The sequence below is a fragment of the Cordyceps militaris genome, assembly GCF_000225605.1.
Source record: "Cordyceps militaris CM01 unplaced genomic scaffold CCM_S00004, whole genome shotgun sequence".
Classification (NCBI taxonomy): domain Eukaryota; kingdom Fungi; phylum Ascomycota; class Sordariomycetes; order Hypocreales; family Cordycipitaceae; genus Cordyceps; species Cordyceps militaris.
The window spans coordinates 3,313,716-3,337,430 of NW_006271972.1; the positions used below are offsets into that span (position 1 = coordinate 3,313,716).

The 23,715-nt window shown below is 58.2% G+C and overlaps 11 protein-coding genes across 11 annotated transcripts; 6 read left to right on the plus strand and 5 right to left on the minus strand.

Moving 5' to 3' along the window:
* Positions 1-411: 411 nt before the first annotated feature.
* CCM_06064 (kinase) lies at positions 412-1,404 on the minus strand (the record flags this gene model as incomplete). Its single annotated transcript, XM_006671205.1, has 1 exon — positions 412-1,404. The coding sequence occupies one exon, from the start codon at positions 1,402-1,404 to the stop codon at positions 412-414; it is 993 nt and encodes a 330-aa protein (XP_006671268.1).
* A 220-nt stretch (positions 1,405-1,624) lies between these two features.
* CCM_06065 (uncharacterized protein) lies at positions 1,625-3,742 on the minus strand (the record flags this gene model as incomplete). Its single annotated transcript, XM_006671206.1, has 4 exons — positions 1,625-2,703; positions 2,774-2,848; positions 2,910-3,545; positions 3,709-3,742. The coding sequence occupies 4 exons, from the start codon at positions 3,740-3,742 to the stop codon at positions 1,625-1,627; spliced, it is 1,824 nt and encodes a 607-aa protein (XP_006671269.1).
* Positions 3,743-5,189: 1,447 nt separating this feature from the next.
* CCM_06066 (uncharacterized protein) lies at positions 5,190-6,875 on the plus strand (the record flags this gene model as incomplete). The annotated part of the gene is made up of 6 exons (XM_006671207.1): positions 5,190-5,423; positions 5,550-5,677; positions 5,729-5,828; positions 5,885-6,056; positions 6,089-6,297; positions 6,381-6,875. The coding sequence occupies 6 exons, from the start codon at positions 5,190-5,192 to the stop codon at positions 6,873-6,875; spliced, it is 1,338 nt and encodes a 445-aa protein (XP_006671270.1).
* A 734-nt stretch (positions 6,876-7,609) lies between these two features.
* Positions 7,610-9,079, plus strand: CCM_06067 (flavin-binding monooxygenase, putative; the record flags this gene model as incomplete). The annotated part of the gene is made up of 1 exon (XM_006671208.1): positions 7,610-9,079. One exon carries the CDS (start codon positions 7,610-7,612, stop codon positions 9,077-9,079), a length of 1,470 nt encoding a protein of 489 aa, XP_006671271.1.
* A 1,298-nt stretch (positions 9,080-10,377) lies between these two features.
* On the plus strand, positions 10,378-12,108 carry CCM_06068 (cytochrome P450 78A3; the record flags this gene model as incomplete). The annotated part of the gene is made up of 3 exons (XM_006671209.1): positions 10,378-10,652; positions 10,718-10,874; positions 10,927-12,108. The coding sequence occupies 3 exons, from the start codon at positions 10,378-10,380 to the stop codon at positions 12,106-12,108; spliced, it is 1,614 nt and encodes a 537-aa protein (XP_006671272.1).
* Positions 12,109-13,535: 1,427 nt separating this feature from the next.
* On the plus strand, positions 13,536-14,420 carry CCM_06069 (maleylacetate reductase; the record flags this gene model as incomplete). Its single annotated transcript, XM_006671210.1, has 1 exon — positions 13,536-14,420. One exon carries the CDS (start codon positions 13,536-13,538, stop codon positions 14,418-14,420), a length of 885 nt encoding a protein of 294 aa, XP_006671273.1.
* Positions 14,421-14,694: 274 nt separating this feature from the next.
* On the minus strand, positions 14,695-16,062 carry CCM_06070 (WD repeat protein; the record flags this gene model as incomplete). The annotated part of the gene is made up of 2 exons (XM_006671211.1): positions 14,695-15,749; positions 15,804-16,062. 2 exons carry the CDS (start codon positions 16,060-16,062, stop codon positions 14,695-14,697), a joined length of 1,314 nt encoding a protein of 437 aa, XP_006671274.1.
* Positions 16,063-16,416: 354 nt separating this feature from the next.
* CCM_06071 (chitinase 18-4) lies at positions 16,417-17,695 on the plus strand (the record flags this gene model as incomplete). Its single annotated transcript, XM_006671212.1, has 3 exons — positions 16,417-16,520; positions 16,570-16,887; positions 16,936-17,695. The coding sequence occupies 3 exons, from the start codon at positions 16,417-16,419 to the stop codon at positions 17,693-17,695; spliced, it is 1,182 nt and encodes a 393-aa protein (XP_006671275.1).
* Positions 17,696-18,140: 445 nt separating this feature from the next.
* On the minus strand, positions 18,141-18,443 carry CCM_06072 (uncharacterized protein; the record flags this gene model as incomplete). Its single annotated transcript, XM_006671213.1, has 1 exon — positions 18,141-18,443. One exon carries the CDS (start codon positions 18,441-18,443, stop codon positions 18,141-18,143), a length of 303 nt encoding a protein of 100 aa, XP_006671276.1.
* Positions 18,444-18,575: 132 nt separating this feature from the next.
* Positions 18,576-19,808, plus strand: CCM_06073 (glycerophosphoryl diester phosphodiesterase family protein; the record flags this gene model as incomplete). The annotated part of the gene is made up of 1 exon (XM_006671214.1): positions 18,576-19,808. One exon carries the CDS (start codon positions 18,576-18,578, stop codon positions 19,806-19,808), a length of 1,233 nt encoding a protein of 410 aa, XP_006671277.1.
* Positions 19,809-20,372: 564 nt separating this feature from the next.
* Positions 20,373-21,601, minus strand: CCM_06074 (PAF acetylhydrolase family protein; the record flags this gene model as incomplete). The annotated part of the gene is made up of 2 exons (XM_006671215.1): positions 20,373-20,960; positions 21,032-21,601. 2 exons carry the CDS (start codon positions 21,599-21,601, stop codon positions 20,373-20,375), a joined length of 1,158 nt encoding a protein of 385 aa, XP_006671278.1.
* Between the last annotated feature and the right edge of the window lie 2,114 nt (positions 21,602-23,715).

A 23,715-nucleotide genomic window follows, 5' to 3' on the forward strand; every position in this document is an offset into this window, starting at 1 on the left:
ACCGCGCACCAAATTGGGGGTGCTCGGCAAATCATGAAGACGAACCCCTGGGTGCTAACGGTATTTAATTTCGCGTTTGCTAACGGATTATGTTCTGACGTGCAGGGACAAAAGCGATTTGGAGACAGGGGAGGCCAGGGTAACTAGCGAGCCTCAACGCGATACATACAATCAAGAAAATGCTGAATTCTACAGGGTAGATGAAACCTACTGCGATTCTGTATGGCGGACGGAGGAGTTATGTGAGTCTGCGATGGGCGAGTCAACGGGAGGTTCAATGTGTTGCACGTCAACTAAACCAACATTAGACACTTGTAGTACATTGACATGGAATGCCGTTGGATTTCAAGGTCGACTAAAGATGTAGTTCCGTGTATCATCTACCTGTCTGCACAGGTCCGTTCTGCAAGGTCATCGAACAATGACTGTCCAGTCGCCAGCAGCATCGCTTTCATCACCCTGTTCATAACCAATGGCCCTCGCCGAATCCGACCCCTGGCAAATAGCCACCTCCCGCACCTGCACCGCATCCGTCACGATGCGCTTCGCCCACTGCCACTTGCTCCGCATCGACCCCGTCACGTCATCCACGCTCGCCGCGTCGTCGGCGTCGAGTGCGCCGCCGCCGCCGCCGTCGGCCTCGCGGCAGCCCATGGTCCTGATCAGCACGGCATCCGGACACCGCTTCGGGTCCTGCGTGAAGATGCCGGCCACGTCGGTGACGAAGACGCAGCGCCGCACGGCGGGCATGCGCGCCGCGAGATGGTACACGAGCGCGTCGCCCGACAGGATCGTCGACCCCAGCGAGCGGTCCAGCACGGCGTCGCCAAACAGCAGCGGCACGAAGCCCGCGTCCAGCACCTGCCGCACGCGCCCCACCAGCCGCGCCCCCGACGCCTCCCCCACGAGCCCCCCGTCCGTTTCCACCGTGTCGTACGTGGACACGGACAGCACGGGCATGCCGCGGTCCGGCGCGTGCAGCCGCTGCAGCACGGCGAGGTGAAGCTCAAGCACGCGCTGGCGCGTGAGCGCCATGCCAAACTTGACGCGGTCGCCGGCCGCCTCGTCGCCGGCGGCGGCGGCGGTCCAGCCCCCCTTGACCTGGTACTTTTTCGCGGGCGGGTGCCCGAAACTGCCCGCGCCGTGGACGAGGACCAGACGCCGGCCGCTGGGACGCAGCACTTGGTGGTAGGCGTGCGCGATGCCGTCCATCAGCGCGTCGATGCTGGGCGAGAGCGTGTCGGGGTCGGACTTGTCGGTGATGGCCGCCCCGCCGAGCTTGACGACGACAATCGACATGGGAGCATCCGGCATCAAAGGCTGGAGAGGAGAAATGCGGTCGCTGAGGGATGGGCTGTTGTGCGGGAGCAGTGATGGGGGAAGCGAGCGCCTGCATGCGCGCATTCTATGTTGCGCTGCACGTGATGGTCGTGGAGCCTAATGCACGGCGTGCAGGATGTGATGCCCTCACGATGGCTGATCGACCAATAATAGCAGAGAAATACGTTCTAGAGTATCGCCAATTTAGCCATATAGAGGGAATTTCCAGAGCATACGCTCAAGTGGCAAAAAAAAACCCTATCCAACTACGTTCATTGTTCTCGTCACACGTATACATAATTCGTCAAACATCAACACTCGTTTCCTTGGCAGCCTGTGCCGCTGTCCACTCTTCATTGACAGTCCGGTAGTCTTCCACCCCATAGGATCCGAAAACCTCCTGGAAGACGCTGCGCTTCCTGTGTGTCTTGAGCCCGAGATCGCGCAGCAGCATGCCAATGTACGTGACCGTGTCAAAGACAAAACAAGGCGACTTGGAGCCCCAGTCGACCGGGTGCCGCCAGTGGCCGAACCGGTTGTACAGCACCGTCTGGTAGCGCAGCGCGCCGTAAGCGTCCGTGTCGGCGGCCACGGCCGAGGGATCGTTGTCCAGCGTGCCGTCCAGGAAGGCGCTGATCCACAGGCCGCCAACGTGCGCCGTCGTCATGGTGCTCAGGTTGTACATGAGCCCGGCAAACGCAATGTCGTGGTGCCGCAGCAGCCGCGCCGACTGCGGCGCCATGAAGCGGTACATCAGGTACCCCGTCCGCGGCCGGGGCGTGCTCGTCACGACGCCGTCCTGCTTCGTCACGGGCACGTAGTCGGGAAACCGCGGCTGGTCCCGGAGCATGGGCAGGCGGGCCAGGATCTCCGCGTCGGCGCGCCGCACCAGCTGCGCCTGCACGCCCGTGTCCGGATCCCACTCGCCGTCCGTGCGCGAGTGCGGCAGCCCGAGCTCCGCGTCGATGCCGTCGGGCAGGAACCGGATGCGCGGCGCCTGCTGCCAGCCGCCGTACGCCATCATGACGTCGGACGGGAAGGCGGTGCCGTCCGCGAGATGGACGGCGCCGGGGCTGAGCCTGGCAATCTCGCCGACGTGCACCCGGATCCGGCCGTCGCGGACCAGCGCCAGGAAGTCGTGCTCGTAGTTGAGGATGCCGAGACTGGTCGCCATGTACATGAGCGGCACCCGGGCCTTGAGCTTGGCCGTCTCGGGATGCTTGTCGAAGCCGACGAGCGCGAGCACGTCGGCGCTGATGATGCGCCACAGGGCTCGCACGGCGACACGGCCCAGCCGCGTGCCGTGCAGGAACCGCTGCACCCAGGAGAAGCCGTCGGTGTCGGACCAGATGGATGGGCTGAACCAGGTCATGATGCGCGTGTCTGGGGGGCGCGCGAGGGTGGGTTAGTTGGCAAGGCAGTGGTTGGACCACCGGGGGCCAGGATCACATACGGGCAAGCTTCTCGAGCCACAGTTTAAAGGGTGATACTCGGGACGTGCTGACCCAGCCCAGGCCGTGACCGGAAGCTGCCCACGCATCGAGTCAGCGACAAGTCCAAGGCCCATCTCCCCAAAGGTGATGGCTTACCGCGGATGACCCAGTTGACTGGCACGCCGTTGATGGCATACGAATAGGCCACATCCCAGGCAGACTTGCCCACCCCGTAGACGGTCGCGCTCTTTGCCGTTTGGAGCGTCTCGGCGTACTGCGCAAAGTCTTTGGCGTGGAAGATGGGACCCCCAAACGTGTCTTGGCCGGTAAAACTGGGCAGGATCGGATCCGAGACCAGACCCGTGGCGGTGATGAGACGACGGGTAAAGACCTTGGTCTGCAGCGCAGGAGTACCATCTGTATTATCTTGCTCTGTCTCGAGCGTGAGCACCCAGCCCCCTTGCTCCTGGTGCTCCGCGACGACGACCTTGGTGCTGAACTGGAGGAACCGGTCAATGCCGAAACGGGTCGCGTACGCCTTGAGATACGCATTGACCGTCTCGCCGGGAATATGGTCCTTGGCTGGCTCTAGCTGGGCGGCGGCGGCGGCAGCGGTGTCGAGCGGAAAGTCGGGGTACTCAAAGGTGCCCAGGAGATTGTTCGTCTTGAGGTTGGGGTAGAGCCGTTCTTCCGACCACGCGCCGCCGAGACAGGGGCGGGACTCGTAAATGACTAGCCTCTCGCCCGGATGGGTGACGTGATATTGTTTAGCGGAAGCTAAACCATAAATGCCTGTTCATTGTTGAGAGTCAGTTGTGATACAGAGTAATCTCCCCTCTCAAAATGAAGCCCCCTCCATCTGTGATGGCTTCGGGCGGCAGCGGGTGGCTGACGGTGAGGGATGGGCGGCCAGGGGGAGGAGAGAAGAGGATACGGATAGACGGGGGGACCGTACCACTGCCGATCACGACGCAGTCGAGCCTTTCCATGTTGGGACTGGGTCAGATGCCAACTTTTACTTGTTGCCGATGTCTTGGGATGATGCGACAACAGCAGCACAGACACAGACTTGCCAATTCAAAGTGTTTGACAGAAAGTGTTTTGGGGCATCGGGAATACTGACTAAGAATCGAGGGAAAATCAGGCTGCAGATCTGCATGCAGTGCCCGTACGGTCGCATATTCATATGAGACTTTATTTCAATAGCTGAAGCAGTGCCCCATGGGCTGTCATATTTTCGGAACTGAAAATGACGATAACCCGCAATGTGAAAAGAGTGGTAAGACTAATAATGAGGCATGCATGTCTGCATATTGACCTGGAGGGAGACTGGAGCCCATGTCTTATCCCATGATGCAACGTGCCAGCGCATTTGTTTGTTAAAAGGCGGTGCGTGTTACGCGAGGCGGACTGCATTTTCAGAAGAAAAGAAAGAAAAAAGAGGAAAAAGGAAGAAAAACCTCTCCTCTTGACAGACCGCTCACTTGTCCATGTAGGCTTCGAGGCCAACATTTGAGCTATTAATGTCCGAGTGACAGTGCTGCTACCGAGTGACTTGGGGCAAGAGAGTCTTTATCCTATTCTACTAGTTATGACTTCGTTGTAGTTACTCCGTACACAGGAAGGACATACCTGAAGCGGATATCTCGAGTCCCTGCGTGACCCTGGCAAGTCGTGTGGACATCAGGCCACCAAACTCCATGCCGGCAGAGACAACAAACAACCAGTCACTTGGGGCCAAGAGGGGCGCAAGCCACCAATGCCACCAGGGAGGCCTGTCAACCGCCCCTTGTCCAGTGTCGCGGTTGCGGCGGTTTTGCCACATCGAATGCGGACAACCGACAGCCTGCATAGGAGGTTGCCGCAGGGGCCGACGGGGCGAGCCGTGATGGTTGGTCATGGTTCGGCAATTATCACGACATGACGAAGAGGCATAAAATTCAGAAAATGATGCCATGATCAGCACTCGTGACGATCAAGCGAAATAGGGGAGACCAAGAAAAACACCAGTTATTAATCTAATCCGTATACCAAGATCAATCACCCCTTGGCCCCCAAGGGGCAGATGCAGCCCATGTCTATTTTCTTCTTCCTGGGGTAGGCTTGTCTCCCACTAATATGATTTCTGCGAGCCTATTCGCTCAGGGCTTCTCTTGGTTCCGGTTCGCATGTTCGGCACACCTGTACGGAGTTGTGATTACCAGTCATTATTGCAACTCCTCCTCCTCCCCCCCTTCGGGACTTTGTACTCCCTCCCCCTTCCGCATTCCAACTCAGTGCAACAACCAACTCGCAGCAAACAAAAATCGCAAAAGGTGGAAATAGGCCAGGCCAATGTTGCCTGCTACACCTTGACAGATCCTTCCCCCTTCGCACCAGCTGCTGCGAAATGAAACCGTGTGTTGGCGGTACCGCGCTGTCCCAGAGGCGTATACGATGCCCGCGTTCCGCCACGCCGATTTAGGAGCCGTAAGCGCTAGACACGACGAGACGCGAGGCATGGCGGCGATGCTGCCGAGGGCCGCCGCGGCGCAGGACACTTTTCAGGTCGAGGCGTGGGCTCTGCTCGCGACGGCGCTGACCGTGACGGCCCTGCGCACGGGTTTGAGGATATCGACCCTCGGCATTCGGCAGCTACGATGGGACGACTATCTCGTCTGTGTTGGCGCGGTTGGTTGCCCCCCCCTGAGATTTTGACAATTACCAAGATGCAGTGAACTCGATCAATTTCACGTTTTTCTTGCCGGGTTGTTTTTTGTTGCGGGATGAGGAATACATGGCTAACCATGGCATTAGCTCTTCTACGTGGCCGAGACGATATTGGCGTATTGTGTTGGCAAAATTGCCCACGGCCTTGCCAACAGCACCATGACGGACGAGCACAGGGCATCACTTTCCCCTGATGATGATGAATATCGACTTCGGTCAGTGAAGGATGCTCGTCGACCAGAATGGGACAAACTGACCCGCCGCAGCGTGATTGGCTCGCAGATTCAAATAGCAGGCTGGACGACATACGGAACGCTGCTCTGGGTATACAAGACCTGCATGCTGATATTTTACACACGATTGACCGTACGTGGAGAAGAAAGAGGGAACGCTGGAAACTGGCTAACCGGGCCTGAAAATAGTCTGGTCTGCACAAGAGCTACAAGAGGCAAATCATCTTTGGATTTGCACTGCTTGGCTCCACGTATATAATCCTCGCCGCGACAATATTCTTGTCCTGCCGGCCATTCCACAAATACTGGCAAATATATCCAGATCCAGGGAGTGAGTCCATTGGCCGGACTACCAAGGCGGGTGTGTGCATCGGCTGACATGTTCACGTCTAGATTCCTGCCAACCGGCGCTTTCGATCCAGATCATCTGGACGGCCCTCGCCCTCAACGCGTCGACCGATTTCTACCTCATGTCGATTCCGGTTCCCATGCTCTGGAAATCCGGCCTGAAGCTGTCCAAGAAGATTGCGTCGACGATATTATTCACTTCGGGCCTGTTCATCATTGTGTGCGCGCTGCTGCGGAGCGTCATGATTACCGTCGTCAGTAGCCCTTTCCCCATTTCCCTCGCCCCAAGCCTGAAAACCGTGAACCTTCAGTTGACACGAATTTTTCACCGCGCCAGGATCCCGTCAACGGCCCGCAAGCGGCCGGCGCGTGGAGCGTCCGCGAGTCCTTTGTGGCCACGGTGGTGACCAACATGCCCATCGTCTTCCCGCGGCTCAAGCTGCTCTTTGACCGGCACGTGGCGCCGATGCTGTCGCTGCGGTCGTCCAAGTCGGGCGGGCACTCGGCGACGGGGTTCCGGACGATTGGCGGCGGCGACGGGCAGGGCGGCGACGGGGGCGCGCGGCGCTTCCGCCGCCACCCGCCGCAGAGCGTCAACCCGCTGCCGACGACCAAGCTGACGACGGTGACGACGACGCTGACGGTGACGGAGAGCGCCGAGCAGCTCGTCGAGGACGAGGGCATCGAGCTGCAGAGTGGCGGCAAGTCCCCCGCACCGTCGGACAGTGCTGGAGCCACGGGGCCGCCGCAGGCTACGGGGGCGAGGGCGGCGGCACGCGACACCGAGGCTGCTGCAGCTGGTTGCAGCCAGCGGACTGGGCGAGGGCCATAATAAATAGCGAGCGCGTGCTATGGCGAGAAATTGACACTACTGCGAAACTCTACATTGCGCAAACCGCTACCCAGCGCCAGACACATGCTAGGTAAATTATGGGGACTTGGTGGCTGCTAGTGTGGCTGGGAAACGGAGTCGGCGTGTATGGCGGTACCGGTAAGCCTGCGATCGAACAAGGCAGGCAAGGCTACGGATCAATGAAGAAACATGGGCATGTACGGATAATGGGTCATTTATTTATAAGAATGAATGACATGTGGACGCGATCCCGTTGTTGAGGGGTGACTTACATATTGTGGCACGCCTTGGTAACGGGATCTCGAATGGCAATTTGATAGCATATTTAGATACATAATTGATCAATGACAGGCAAGGCCAAAACAGCCCATTCTGCTCTCACTACCATCCCTCCCCAGATCGGGCAAAGCGACCAGGGGAAATACGACCACCCGAGCAGAGTGTATTATGTGGTGGTGTGAATGCCCTGGTGCCTCGGCTGAAAGTTGGCTGGGCTCCCCGCCATGGCCTCTACCCTCGGGCGGGGCTTCGGTAATGTCAACTAGCCTGGCCAGCCTACAGGTCAACGGTGGCGCCGAGACGGCCACTATATATGCTCTTCTGGCCAAGGTTCTTTCTTTCGATTCGACGCGTTTGCTGTCATCTGCTTCCCTTTCCCTCCATCCCCCCTCCCCCGCGCCATCATACACACACAAAAACCAGCCCGTCCAATCATGGCGTCCACACAGCTCGACCTCGACGTGCTCATCGTCGGCGCGGGCATCTCGGGCATCAACGCCGCGTACCGTCTCCAGACCGACGGCCCAGCCAATAGCCGGTACGCCATCTTCGAGGCGCGCCACGACCTCGGCGGCACCTGGGACTTTTTCCGCTACCCGGGCATCCGCTCCGACTCGGACATTTACACCTTTGGCTTCTCGTGGAAGCCGTGGCACAAGCCCGAGACGGTCGCGCAGGGCGCCGACATCAAGAGCTACATGACCGAGGCCGTGCGCGAGACGGGCATCGACACGCACATCCGCTACCACCACCGCGTCGTCGCCGCCGACTGGCACTCCAAGGACCAGTGCTGGGAGGTCCGCTACGAGGTCGGCGACGGCGCCGCCGCCGCCGCCACCACCCAGACGCTCCGCACCCGCTTCATCCTCCTCGGCACCGGCTACTACGACTACGACACCCCCATGAAGGCCGCCATCCCGGGCATCGACAACTTTGCCGGCAAGGTCATCCACCCGCAGTTCTGGCCCGAGGACTACGACTACACGGACAAGCACATGGTCGTCATTGGCAGCGGCGCGACCGCCATCACCGTCGTGCCCGCCGTGTCCGCCCGCGTGCAGCACGTCACCATGCTGCAGCGCAGCCCGACGTACATCATGCCCATCCCGAAGCAGTCGCTCGCTGCGCGCTTCCTCTTCGCGCTGCTGCCGCGCTTCCTGGCCCACCGCCTGAACCGCTCGCTCTGGATCGCGCAGAGCTACGTCATGATTTACTTTTGCCGCCTGTTCCCCAACGTCGCGCGCGCCCTCATCCGCAGCGTCAACCGCCGGCTGCTGCCCAAGTCCGTGTCCATTGACCCGCACTTTTCGCCCGCGTACAAGCCGTGGCAGCAGCGGCTGTGCGCGTCCATGGACGGCGACATCTTTGCCGCCATCCGCTGCGGCAAGGCGAGCATCGTCACCGACCACATCGAGACCGTCACCGCCACGTCCATCAAGCTCAAGTCGGGCGCCGAGCTGCACCCGGACGTCATTGTCACGGCCACGGGGCTCGGCCTGCGCTTCGCCGGCGGCATGCAGATTTCGATTGACGGCGCGCCGTTTGACGTGACGCAAAAGTTCATCTACCGCGCCAGCATGCTCCAGGACCTGCCCAACCTCGTCTACGTCGTCGGCTACGAGAACGCCTCGTGGACGCTCGGCGCCGACTGCGCCGCAAAGGTGCTCGTCCGCGTCGTCAACGAGCTCAAGGCCGGCGGCAACACCTCGGCCACCCCGCGCCTCGCTAACCCCGACGCGATGCAGGTCAGGCCCCTGCTCAACCTCGGCTCCACGTACCTCCAAAAGGCCAACACCGTCTTCCCCAAGGGCGGCACCGGTGCCTGGGCACCGCGCAGCACGTACCTGGCTGACCTGTACAAGGCCACCTATGGCGATCTCAAGTCGGAAATGGAGATTGTATGAGAGAAAAAAAAAATAGAGTGTATTATCTGCTCCGTTCTGTCACCATTTCCTTTGTCTCTACAGAATACATCATTCCTTTATTTAGACGACGTCGATATACCAGGTTTATATACTTTTATGTTTCATTTTACTATAGCATGAATAATACAGTCATGAGGAATTTTGCGTTACCGTTTCAATATACTATATCATGAAGGATAAGTTCCCTGTTGACACTAGGCAGCCTCTCAATCTAAAAGGTGACGCGTGTGGTCATGCAAGGCGCACAGTTTAACATGTGAAAAGTGGTGGCTTGGGGAGGGGGATAACGAGATCAAGACTAACCGAGATTGGCCTTTACCCTAGATATTCTTCAACCAATTAAATCGCGTTGATCCATCTTACAGCCAATCAAAGTTCCCGTTTAGCAGCTGGTGCTGAGATGGCGCTGGCGCGATTGCCAGGAGGACAACATGTGATTACTAAAAAAAAAGATGCCCTCATTTGTTGAGACGGAGCTGACATCGTGGACAACCGAAACGGGCTTTAACAAGGACCAAGCCGTTCGGAAGACGGTGGTCAGCAAGGAGGTTGGGCACCGACTGAAACGTCCAAACAAGTACATATGAACTCGATGTACCTCGCTTGAAACGTCAGACAATTTTCGTCTCTTTCGCGCCGTCTCCGTCTCGGTACCGGCCAACGAAAAGAACCGGCGGACTCAGATAAGAAACGGACGCCATGGTCTACAAGCCATTTTGGAGACAAACGTAGAAACCACTACGAATATAAAATCGACGAGAACGATTTTAAATATAACCAAGATGACCAGTTTGTAGGGTCGCCTGTTCTTGGCGGCGCGCCTCACTCTCTTCTGCGCGGTGCATCCCTTGACCAAACCGCTTTTGGGTTGGGGTTGTTTCTGTTGTGGCGGGGACGATTCACATCGTTGACAAAAAATCAGTGCAGCGTCGCGGACACTGATGAGGTAATGCTTCCGTCTTGTGGCTTCCCCTCACCTCGTCTGAACTCCAGCGCGGGGTCGACGAGGCTTAGTGATCAACGGCAGGTTCTCCCATTCCTCGGCAATAATATATAGCTGAGCTACATGGGTGGAAAACGGACACGGAGTGGCAAGTCTGTGGAAACCATCCTGCCTGGCTCGCAAATCTTGATAACTAGGGGGTTTTGGCCGTCCTGTAGATCCGTATTGCCGGTATAAGATGCTAGGGAGTGCCGCTTTCGAGAAGAGATCGGATTGTGGCATCATTTTATAAACAGCTGCTTCCTCTCTAGGCACCACTTTGTTGAGTATCACCATGCCTGCTGCTATTCCGGTCATTACAGTCGTCTCCGGCCTGGCGGCGGCCGCCTACATGGTGGCGAGTAAATCGTCTGACAAGATGATCGGCGTTTCTGCCTTCATGGTGCTCTTTACCGTCCAATTCTTTGTCTGGGGTTTCTGGCGCATGTTCATCTACCCCTTCTTCATATCGCCTTTACGCCACCTGCCAACGCCTCCCGGTTGGCAACTGGGCATTGGGCACATCGGCGAAGGAATCAGTCGAGGTCTAGGCGTCGTCGGACGGGAACTGTAAGGAAAAAAAAGCTTTCGAAAAAAGAGACCCTGTGCTGATGCGTGTCAATTTCCTTTTCTAGCGTGGCGGATATTCCAAACGAAGGCCTTATTCGCGTGCTTGGCCCGTTTCACCAGGAAGTCCTGATCGCGACCTCGCCCCAGGTCATTGCCGAGGTCACCGTCGCCAAAGCGTACGACTTCGAAAAGCCGCAGTCCCTCCGCGACTCTTTCGGCCCGGTGCTCGGCCACGGGCTCGTCCTCCTCGAGGGGGCCGGCGCACAAGCTCCAGCGTCGCAACCTCATGCCGGCGTTTGCGTTTCGCCACATCAAGGACCTCTACCCGCTCTTCTGGCGCAAGGCCCGCGAGGTGGTGCAGGTCATGACGGAGCAGTGCGGTGCCGATGGCTGCGCCGACATTGAGGTCGAGCACTGGGCCGGGCGCGTGTCGCTGGACGTGATTGGCGTCGCGGCCATGGGGCGCGACTTTGGGGCGACGCACAACGAAAACGACCCCCTCGTGCGGACGTACATGAGCATCGCGACGCAGACGGCGCAGGACCGTTTCATGCTCGCCCTGGTGGACACGTTTGGCTCCATCATCCCCGGGTCTCTGCTGCTGAGCGCGCCGCTGCCACGGCTGATCGAGATCAAGCAGGCGGCGCAGCAGATCCGCACCGTCTGCGAGGACCTGATCCGCGCCAAGACGCAGAAGCTGCGGGACAGCAAGCTCGACGACGTGGACATTCTCTCCGTGGCGATCCGGTCGGGCGTGTTTAGCGAGGCGGAGCTCACGCACCACATGATGACGTTTCTCGGCGCCGGCCACGAGACGACCGCCTCGGCGCTGACCTTTGCCATTTACGCGCTGTGCTGCCGCCCAGAGGTGCAGACGCGGCTGCGCGACGAGGTGCGCGCCCACCTGCCGTCGGTGAACGACGACCGCGAGATTACGAGCCTCGAGGTGGACCGCCTGCCGTACCTGAGCGCCGTCATCAACGAGGCGCTGCGGCTGTACAGCCCCGTGCCGCAGACGATCCGCGAGGCGGTGCGCGACACGACCATCCAGGGCCAGCGGCTGCCGCGGGGCACGCGGCTGCTGCTCGTGCCGTGGGCCACCAACGCGGACGCGCTGCTCTGGGGCGCCGACAGCCACGCGTTCCGGCCGGAGCGGTGGCTGGTGGCCGGCGGCGACGACGGCGGCGCGGCGGCGACGGCCAAGGAGGCGGCGCTCGGCGGTGCCTCGACAAACTACGCCATGCTGTCGTTTCTGCACGGCCCGAGGAGCTGCATCGGCATGAGCTTCGCCAAGGGCGAGTTCGCGTGCCTGCTGGCGGCGTGGATTGGCCGCTTCGAGTTTGAGCTCAGGGACAAGGCCATGATGGACGAGGCGAATGTGACGTTTGAGCAGCTGATTACGTCCAAGATTAAGGGCGGCGTGCACGTACGGATGAGGGTGATTCCGGGTTACTGATAGTGTTTGGTTGGGAAATGGGGCGTGTTTGACATGTGGCAGTGCTCTTGAGGCTTGCCGAGGGTGGTACATGTGTACCACACAACGGAATTAGGCCAGTGATACCGATAGTGTAACGGCAACCAATTCCACAGAACAGAAATAATGATATGGCACAATGTTATTAAACGCAACTTTATGCATAACGTTTCTGTGATTACTGTGGCTGACATGTGGCTCTTTTTAGCGCTTGGTGGTGCTACGATATTACGAGGCCAATCTGTCACCTCGGTAATTTGTAGTTAAGAGGTATTCGTATCGACTGATGATTGAGCTATATTATCACAATATTGGTGATATATACATTGGCATGGCTTCCGAGTACTATGTATCCCACCGCACAATACCGCAGCAGATGAGTAGGACAAAGAACGGGTTCTCACTACGGAGCACTTTGGGCTTGTTACGCCGCACAAGGATGTAGAGCGCCACCGGACAAAGAAGCTCGCGATAGCCTCTGATTTTTGTCACGGTACACCGAGGGAACCTGACAGTTGTTAACCACGTTGGAAGAGGGCGCATCGTTTCTCGCCAGCCCCGTGAGCTCTCGCCATGTCGAGGACTACCGCCTTGAAGTACCTCTTTCGCAGCCGTTTCTTTCCCCAACCCCCCAAGCTGGCGATTTTATTCATTTGCGGCCCAATTCGCGGCCTACCTAACTCGGTAACTAGCGAACCACGTTCATGCTTCCCCCCTTGGACGATCCCATCAAGCCCAACGGCTTGGCAATCCGGCCCGGAGTAACAATACCAGATTCACAGTGACACCCGTAGCGGTGTAGCGGTGGCTACAGAGAGCATTTTTCAGCGGCGTAACCCCGCCGTTAGTGCGCCCAACTAGCGCCCCCCCTCTTCCATTGCCCGCTAAAAAAAGGCCCATCCATGTACCAGAATGCCCATCTGGCTTTGGGCTCTTTTCATATTTGCCCATGCTGGTTCCCCGCTGTTTCGCAGCTTCCCCATAACCGTGTTTGCCTGGTCAAGGAACGCATCATTTCCTCCTTCGTCACAACCACCGCCCGCCATTATCAATCCATCTGCAGGTTGGTAGGTTGGCTATTGAGCCTCATCTGTCTTATTCATCTTATTCATCTCAGTCTCATTCGTACAGCCGGTGCTTCAACGTCATTGTGGACGTGCGACCAGTTGTACCTTTGATTCCAAAGACAAATAGGACCCGACTTTCCCCATCATCATCCAACACGCCACCAATCCCACGAACGCATCCGCCGATTTCCATCCGTTACCGTCATCCGTGCTTACTGTTGCCATCAATCTCGCCTCATTCTTACCCACCAGGTTATATTGCCGTCATTTCCCACAACGACTATCCCACCCACGCCCTCCGCCGAGCCAAAGGCCAGATGGAGTGCCGCCGTCGACTGAGCTATGAATCCCACCTCACCCACCGCCAGCGCGGTCGTCCCCGGCAGTGTCCCGTCGGCCGCCTCGCCCGGCCCTGGTGGTTCCAGAAAGTCCTCCTTTTCCAGCCAGCGGGCGGTTAAAAGCCCTGAAGCCCAGCGACGGACGCACAACAAGTCGCCCTCCTCGAAGCCGCCCACGTCCCCCTCCTCCGCTCCGTCCTCGCGCGTCGTCTACGGTCCTGGGACTATTACCTGTCTGCCCGCCGAGCTCGGACGTCTGCGGCTGACGTCGCCGCTCATCGTCGTCAGCCCCTCGCGCATGGCCACAGCGCGCCACATCCAGGCGCTCATCATCCCCGACCTCGGCGCGCACATTCTCGACTCGGCCGTTGTCAACGTCCGGGCCCAGATCGTCGACGATGCCGTCGAGCGGGTTGCAGGACGGGACTGCGTCATCAGCGTCGGCGGCTCGTCCGCCGTGGGACTCGCCCGCGCTGTCAGCATCCGCAAAGCCATTCCGCACATTTGCATTCCCACCACGTATAGCGGCTCCGAGGTCCTCCATCTCTTCGACTGTGATGTGCCCATCTCGACCGGCCAACCGGATGGCGGTGCCGCGAGTGTGGCCGCGTCGAGACGCCCCAGCAGTAGCCGACGCAGCGTCGGCAGCCCGCCGAGTGATGGGAGGAGCCGCACGGGGGGCAGCAAACACAGCTCCAGACAAAGCGACGTGAGCGTCGCCAGTCGAGATGCGAAGCAGCGCGTCAAACCGGCCGTCATTATATACGACGAAGAGCTGACGGTTTCTGCCCCACAACGCATCCTCGTCCCCGCCAACGCCGCACGGCCAAGAGATGAAGCCCAAAGCCCTTCCTCCGAATGGACCTTTATGCAGCTGCCAGGAATCTAATGTTTTCATACTCCATCTCTTCATCATGTATCATTTCTTTCTCTGTCGGTTTTCATTTTGGGGAGCGCCGGAATGTCGGTAGAATGACACCTCGATTTCTTCTTGCTTTTTATGAACATGACTACTCTTATATCTTGCGTGCACAAAATAATGGGAGCGAATACAAAAGACCAACAACATGTTGAAATCAAGTCTATCGTCCGTATAGCGCCGTGGTATCGTATCTATTGTCAAAATATGCAAACATATAAACGTGTCAAGAGGTATCCTCTTTTTAGTCAAGTCCGCTGAAGCCCATGATGCCGTGCGCACCCATGGGCCCGAGCTTGCTGTTTTTCGCCTCCTTGCGCCGTTTCGCCCGTTGCTTCATCTCTGCAACAGCGTCCTCGTCGTCGCTGTCATCGTCATCCTCGCTGTCGCTTTCAGCCGCCCTTTTGGAGCTTTCAGCCTTGCCATCCGCCTCCACCTCGTGTTCATTATCATCTTCTTCCTCGTCTTCATCATCGTCATCATCTTCCTCCTCTTCGTTCTTGCTTGACTGCAGCTCTGACAGCTCCTCCCATACCTTGACAGTGCGGCCGCCAGCACTTATGAGTCGGTTCTCGCAATCAAACGACAGCGAGACCACGGCGTCGAGATCGTCATGTCTCAGGTTGATAGAGCGATCAACCTCGCGAGTAACGAGATTCACCACACGCAGACTGCCATCACCGACACCGCATACAACCTTTTGTCCTAGGCCGAGCTCCTTGGGAATGGCGACGACGCAGTCGATGCTCTCGCCTCCACCTTTACCCCCGTCAACAATAATTCGTTCTTGCTGATCGTCCCAGGCACCCTTGTCCCACAGCGTCAGAATGCCCGAGCCAGACCCAATGGCCATAATTCCGTTGCCCCTCATCTTCTTCGGCCCCAGCCCGTGCACGAAGCAGGCACCCAGGAGTTCATCCTCTTGGTCCTCGCTTCGGACGAGAACGCCGCGACGGACATCTGTGACAGCCAAAGTCGTCCCTCCCGTGCTGACCCATTGTTTGGAGAAGCCGCTGGTGCTCTCCTCGGTCGGCGGCAGCGGTGTGACAGACGATACGTAGTCGGCGTGGGGGAAGTGCGTCTGCGCCGGCTTCTTGCCAGGGCGGCCATCGCGAAGATCGATAATGTGTAGCGCGCCAGAGTCGGTTCCCAGCAGCAAGCTTTGGGGGTTTAGTACGTGTAACAATGTCGGCGCATCGGCGTTTTTGGTTGTGGTCGGGATGACCATTTTAGATATGACCTTGCCGTTCTCAGAGTCAAAGTGCTTGACAATGGCATCCGTGCCGGCCGAGTACATGGCTACGTTGACGTTAGCTAAAATCCTGTTCTGTCACTAGTAGTTCAAGTACATACCGCGGCCATCATGCGAGTAAGCCAAACAGCGACAGCTTCCCTTATGCCGCTTAGTTTCCCATGTTGTTTCCAGGTAACCTTTCCCATCGCTCAGCATGCTGGTATCTCCGTCCGCACTCTCATCAGAGGAGCTAGGCGGCAGGCGAAACGTCTGCACATGGCCATTCGAGAGACCAACGGTAAGCAGTGGCTCGGAGGGATGCAATGCGGTCGCGAACACATCCGCGCGGAGCGGTAGCGTGCAGAGGTTTTCAAACATGGTGGCAACCGCGTGAGAGAATTTTCTTCAATTACCAATGCCTTGTGTTTGATGGTTAAAGGTAATGCTATAATTCAACAGCAATTGGAAAGTTTGCTGCTCATAGCACGGCTCGAGTTCCTTCCTACCTGTTCGCCTAAGAGCTTGCCAGCTTTTTTTTCCAAAGCCGCCGAGCTCCGTTGCGGGCCGTCGTACTGTGCGAATACAGTATTTATACTTGAGGCACTGTATTGCCAGCCGCCTGCAAACGGGCAACGTTGACAAGGACTCTGCCGCTACCAGTCATAGCTCCCCCAAACAAGAGAGCCGCCTTTTATTTGAATCCTTGAATCCCAATTGATACAAACAATCAGGATGTTTGGGAAGTCGACAGCACAATTGTGGCTCATGTGCTTCCAGGCGCTTGCTATGGCTAGTGCACCGCGAGACTCGCCACGGTGCATCATGTATTTGACCGGGTGAGTTTGAGTGACCAACTCAAAAAACATGCATGCTGACGGAAAATAGGCAGCATGATGTTATACCCGAAAGCGCAGATTTGAGAAATGGCATAACTCATGTCATTCTCGCATTCATGCGCTCCGAGACCTTCAACATGGAACCGGGCCAAGTCGAATTCCCACTTTTCACCTCTGTAAACGAGGTGCGCCAGCGCTTTCCGTCCACCACCAAAGTGTTGGTTGCTATCGGAGGATGGGGAGATTCTGTGGGGTTTGAGGAAGCCGCAAAAGATGCGACAAGCCGAAGTCTATGGTCCTCGAATGTGAAGCAAATGATCGCGACGACGGGGGCAGATGGCATTGACATCGATTGGGAATATCCCGGGTAAGACCCATCATCTTGATCTGTATTCTTAGACTGACAGTATGATAGCGGTAACCGGGACGATTACAAGAGCATCCCCAATAGCCAGCGCGAATGGGAAGTGGATGCCTATCCTCTCCTTTTGCGTCAGCTCCGAGTGACATTGGGGAAAGATATCATCCTATCAATCGCTGTACCTGGGCTCGAGCGTGATTTAATGGCGTTTACAAGCGACACGGTTCCAAGAATCGTGGAGCAAGTCGATTTTATCAACATCATGACATATGACCTTATTAATCGCCGAGATACAGTGGTCAAACACCACAGCGGAATAGCAGACTCAAGAGCAGCCGTGCAACGCTATCTCGATCGAGGTGTGCCGAGAGCCAAGACTAACCTGGGGCTGGGGTATTATGTGAAATGGGTCATGACAGAAGACTGCAAGAAAGGGGATGATATTTTGCGGTGTCCCACGCAGTTACTGGAAGACCCGGAGACTGGCGACGATCTTGGCAGGATAGCCGCCTTCAGCTGGCATGACACGGTACCTGATGAGGTGGGCGAGTCATTCTCGAGGGCCCTTGCCGATGGCCAGTACTTTGAAGACGGAAGTTACGGATACTGGGACGAGCATGAGCGTCGCTGGTGGACATTCGACCCCCCACGGGTGATTGAGCGAAAGATGAAGGACTTGGTTGGATCGATGGGGCTTGGTGGGGTTTTCGCCTGGGGCTTGGGCGAGGATGCGAGCGACTTTACGAGGCTTGCAGCGACGGTCCAAGGTGTTCGTGCCTTGCTTAGCTCTGATGGAGGAAAAGATGAGCTTTGAAACAAGCACAGATTGGCATTGACAATGCTGTCATGCCCGACAACGCTGAGTTTTCCAGCCACCGTACGACAGCCACAATCAGAAAATTAATTGGCAGCAGCTTCTCGGTCAACCACGTGGAGGGATTGGAATGGAAAATCAAGCTTCATTCGAGAGTTAATCTGGCGCCGTCTTTTTAGTTACAAATCAGGCTAAGTGGTGAGGGAATAGACCAAGGTTAATCTGGCCGCCCGCAAATCATCAAGGGCAATTGAGACACGCCGCCGCCACACCAAAGCCATGGTCCCGCCTCTCCACGTTGATATCTCAAGCCACAAGTGCGCCACCAGGACCAGCCATGTGCCGAAAGCACAGGATAGTGTCTATGCATCAGCCGACTACCTGGTGGTGACTGAAATACAAACACCACGACCCATGAGACTGGCTTGCTAGCACAAATAAAAACTCAGGTAAGACCGGCAAGGCCCAGGAGGGTCTGGAGATATCCGCCTGAGCACAGCCAAGACGCAGTGTCGCAAGGAACGCTGGTGCTCTCCATTCTCCATAGAATCGGCTTTGGTTGCCCGAAAGCAACCCGAGAGCCTAGAGGTACCTGCGCATGCTTGCAGATGATGCCGGTTCCACTCATACGTTCAAAACGCTTGACCGACGTCAATCTGCCAAGCCGCCTCATGGGGCTGGTTTGGGGCGGGCTTGCCGGACTGGATGCAACCTTGCCAGTGCCTCGCCAGAAATGATCAACGTGCATGTCGTTGAGCCGAGACCGGCTGACGGCTATCTGGATAAGTAGCTGAGAGGCTGCTCTCCCCTCCTCGCGAGACTACGACCAGAAAACAGTCACTGTCCCTGTTAATACCTAGCGAGACACAGCCGACTCGCCATGCACGTCACCAACGCCCTCCTCGCCGCGCTTGCCGCCGTCGGCCCCGTCGCCGCCGTGCCCTGCTCGCCCTGGGTCGTCAAGCCCATCACCAAGATTGAGCTCGGCCCGCGCCCGTACTTTTTGGTCGAGAGCCTGCGCGCCGGCCCGCTCAAGGCCAAGCTCGCGTCGTGCACCGAAATGGACATGAAGCCGAGCACCTGGTCAATCGGGCACCGCGGCGGCGGCACCCTCCTCATCCCCGAGGAGTCACGCGAGTCCATCCTGGCGGGCGCGCGCATGGGCGCCGGCATCCAAGAGTGCGACGTGACCTTTACCAAGGACCGCGGCCTCGTCTGCCGCCACAGCCAGTGCGACCTGCACACCACCACCAACATTGTCACTGTGCCGGAGCTCAACGCAAAGTGCAAGACGCCGTTCCGTCCCGCTGCCAACGGCACCGCGGCCAAGGCCGAGTGCTGCACCAGCGACATCACCATCGCTGAGTACCAGTCGCTGTGCTCCAAGATGGACGGCTTCAACGCTTCGGCCACCACGCCGCAGGACTACCTGCATGGCACCCCGTCGTGGCGCTCCGACCTGTACGCCAGCTGCGCCAAGGTTATGACGCTGCAGGAGCACATTACGCTCGTCCGATCGCTCGGGCTGAAGTTCACCCCCGAGATCAAGACGCCCATGATCCCGATGCCGTTCCAGGGCAACTACACGCAGGAAATGTACGCCCAGCAGGTGGTTGACACTTTCCGGGCCAACGGCATCCCGCCGCAAGATGTATTCTTCCAGAGCTTCCTTTACGCCGACATTCTGTACTTGCTCAAGCACGAGCCCACCTTTGGCCAGCAGGCCGTCCTTCTCGATGAGACCGCCAGCATCGAGGCGTCCGTTGCCGCGCTCTCCACATACGCCCAGGACGGCGTCAAGATTGTCGCGCCTCCCCTGGGCTTCCTCGTTCGGGCCGACGGCGACAAGATCGTTCCCAGCCCGTACGCCATCAAGGCCAAGGAGCTCGGCCTGAAGATCATCACCTGGTCACTCGAGCGCTCGCCCCCCGTGGCGCAGATCAAGGCCAAGGGCGACTACTACTTTGACAGCGTCAAAGAACTTCTCAAGACAGACGGCGACGTGTACACTGTGCTCGACGTTCTCTGGCAGCAAGTCGGCGTGGCCGGCGTCTTTTCGGACTGGAGTGCCACGGCCACCTTTTACGCCAACTGTTTCGGCGTTGGCATCTAGACGCTGTAATGTGGCGTCATGCGACATATTGTGCATGAACTCTAGGATTGCTATTCTGATAGGACCAGCGACGAAGGGGATGGTGGAGATTTCCACATGTGATTTACGAGATTCGTTGTTGATTTACATATATGATTTCCGCAGCTTTTCAATGTGTTGCACTCCAGCAAGAGCAAACTCGGTCAGGCCGTGGTCTCCTCTCCAAGCTGGACCGAGATTCTGCTGGCCGCCTCAGTATATACGATCGGGGCCACCCTGCTGATGTTAGAAATCACTTAATACTTCTAGTGCACAGTTCTCTTACAGGACTGTATTTTAGGCAGATAGTTATTGACCATGCGTCACCTCATCCTCGTGTCGCAGCTCGTCGTCGACAATAGTGCGAGCACCCAGCTCGGCATTCTACCTGAAATTACAGCCTTTACACCACGTGGAATTCTACAATTTTGATGAATAAGTGCAATTATCTCCTGCCCAATCTGATTACTGAGTTTGGCGTTGCTATAGACTAACTAGATGGTGTTTTAGGGACTGTGGTACAAGAGAAATTGGCCAACTCAATTTTTAGAGATGGCTTCTCACGATAGCGAGGCTTTCATAGTGCTCATGAATCTTGTCAATGCCCTCCTTACGGCCCTCAAACACAAACTCGAGCGCCGCCAGCAGTGCGCCTCCAATGGACGCCTCGGCGTCCGCCGGCGCAATGTGACCCAGCTCCCCCCTGAGCGCCTCGGCGACTGGCGGCGGCAGCCCGGCGAGAAACGGGGCCGCCAGCGTCAGCGCGTCGGTAAACGTGCCGTGCGTCGCGTTGGCGAGCGCCAGCTCGACGGCCGGCCCGCGCAGGCGGGCCCAGAAGGCGTCCCACGAGGGGTCCGTGTCGCCGTGGCCGGCGCGGCCAAACTGCATCGTCGGCTTGTCGGCGCCAAAGCTGAGCACGGGTTCGCGGATGCCGCCGTCCATATTGACGGCGCCGCGCACGAGCGAGCCTGGCATGTTGGCGACGAGCTCCGAGGCGACGCCACCCAGGGAGTGGCCGACGGAGGCGACGCGGGTAAAGTCCACGGCAGACGGGTAGTGCGCGAGGAGGGAACGGCGGACGGCGCGGCTGTGCTGCAGCTGGGAGAGTACGAAGACGAGGTCCTGGCCGCGAACCTGGATGAATGGTTGTTTTGTGATTAGCGTCATCTGGGCAATGGGATCTGGGGGGAAGGGGGGGAGCAAACCTTGAGAAAGTGTTCGATCTCGGCCTCGGTGCCGTTGAACGCAGTGGCTTTGACAACGGAGCCGTCGGGAAACTCGACAACTTCGGCATCATAGGGGTGGTCGACAGTCACGACAATGTAGCCCTGGCTGGCGAGGTTCCGGGCCTTGACGCCGTACAAGCTGCGCGGGGGACCGACGCCCGTGTCAAAGAGGACGAGCGGGAAGCTGGCACGCGGTTTCTTGGCGCACAGCTTTTCCAGATCGCAGTACGTCACCGCGTACTTGGCAAACGTGTCGTTGGGTAGGCCGATCTGCGCGGCACCCTGGTCGTAGTAGGCGGCGACGGCGGGCGTCATGTACGGGAGCGTGCGCGGCGGGCACGGCTTGCTGCCGCGGCTGCTAATGTCCACCGGGAGGTAAGCGGACACGGGCACGCGGCGCTTCTGCGGCGTGGGGGCAAAGGGGTCCTGGCGGCTGTCGTCGGTGAGGACGAGCGTGCTGTAGCCGACGGCGTACGGGCCGCTGGGACCGGGCACGAGGAGCCCGGTGGCGGCCGAGGCTAGCGAGAGCAGAGTGAGGAGAAGAGGCATGATGAGAGATTGTAGTTGGTATGAAGTAGAGATGTGGAAAAGGGATTGACAGGTTGGAGAAGCTCGGTTCTTTTATAACCTGGACGACTGCTGCTCAGCGGTGGACCGAGATGAGGAGCTGAACGAGGCACATATCCCAAAGTGATCCTGTTCACGCGAAAATGACGCCGACACTGCCCACATTGTGGAACAAGGTGACCAGCTTCATCTTTTGCCCTTGGCCGTGACGGCGTTGCGGGCAGGACGCATCTTGGGCCGTCGGGCGCCCGAATTTGTTCTTCGGCCAATTCGAGAGCTCCGCACCGCGAGATGATTTCCCCATTGGGCTCGCCCGCGAAAAACGCCAAGAAAGGAGGAAAATGATACTAGACTTGATGGGGAGTTTTGACGTGCCGCTATATGGATACAACAAGCTTATTTTAGCATGCCGTCGGCAAGCCAATCCGCCACTAGTACCCAGGAGGTTACAAAGGTCGACGAGGAAAGGAAAGGACTGTTCCGACGCTCGCGTAATAGGCGCCGCAGGATGAAGCTCTTGCTGCTTTCGGCTGTTCTAGATTGACCATTAAGCGCCTCGTGCTGGACTTGATAATCTTGAGCTCTAGTCATGGTGTAGAAAGAGCGCCCTGCTCCATCTGTTCGATAAATCTTGTGCGGAAAATACTTGGCCTAGGTTTGAGGAACGCTTTTTGGCCCCGATTCCACGGCTGTTCAAGATTGGATTTCACGAAAAAACGAGCCAGTTCACACTGTGGTGACCGCCTCAGAACCGTTTACCCCCCACACTTGATCCCCGCGCCCATGGTTTAGAACAGCTCAACCACTGCCAAGACGTGCTTAGCAAAGCCTCATTTTTCTTCCCTGCCAAACGAACAACGCCAGAGACTCACAGCCCACCGTCTGCGTGTCAGGGGCGGATCTACTCACGCCAATAGCGCGCTCCAACTTGTCTCCACGAAGCGTAATGAAGGCAGTGCTCGTATGCTCCAACACGGCCCTCGTTCCGCGCGTCCGCCGCTGGTCCCCCAGAAGCCGCACCGGCTGCCTCACTTGCCGGTAAGCACCCTCCCCTGTTCTACCCCCTTCCGCAATCCCAATCCTCATCACCACCGCAAGCACGCGACGCATCAAATGCGACGAGGCGCATCCCATCTGCCAGCTCTGCCTCGCCAGCCGGCGGACATGCTGCTGGCCTGCCACCCCGCGGCCCGCGCCGCCGGTGCTGCCCGCGGGCGGCTCCGCGCAGGTCCTCGATTTACTGCGGTTGATCCCGCGCACGGCCCCGGGACTCGTCATGCGCGAGTACATTGGCGACGGCCTCAACATCACGCTGTCCATCAGCCACCGCGTGGCGTCGTACCTTTTTGAGCTGCCGGTGCGTGTCGGCCACTGCGCGGCGCTCGACGGCGCCGTGGCCTGTGTCGCGGCCGCGCTGCGCTGGCGCCATGGCAAGACGAGCGCCGAGGACGCATTGTCGACGCCGCACGTGCTGGCCTTGTATGGGCGGGCGCTGCAGGCGCTGAGGCGCGCGCTCGACGACGGAGACAGGGTCGCCTCGCCAGAGGTGCTCTGTGCTACCGAGCTGCTGTGCATCTTTGAGGTGAGTTCTTGCTTGTCTACTTGGGAGGCGGGTGACTAAAAAGAAACTGGTCTTGCGGTTCAGGCGCTGGCGAGAAATGAGATGACGGCGTATTATCAGCATGCAGCCGGCGCGGCCAAGCTGATTCAACATCGTGGTGCTACGCGCTTTACTACTGAGTTTGAAAAGTCGCTGCTCGCCGCGCGGTTTCCCAGTCTGGTAAGAAGACATCCCTCTGACGCATTCTACGACATCCTTACACGAATCCCATAGATTGTCGAATCCTTCTTCCGAGGCGAGCACCTGTTCCTCGCACAGGACAAGTGGCAACGCGCGCTGCAGCGGTGCATCTCGTGCAGTCCCACCGCGCCCGACCGTTCCGAGATTGCCATTTCGCTGTACCAAATCATCGCCCTCATCCCAGGCCTCCTCGCCGACGCCAAGTCCCTTCTCCAGCGCCGGGCCGCCGCGCCCGCCCCTCGTGCGGCCCTGCTCCGGCGCGCGCGCGGGCTGCGCACCCGCCTACTGCAGTGGC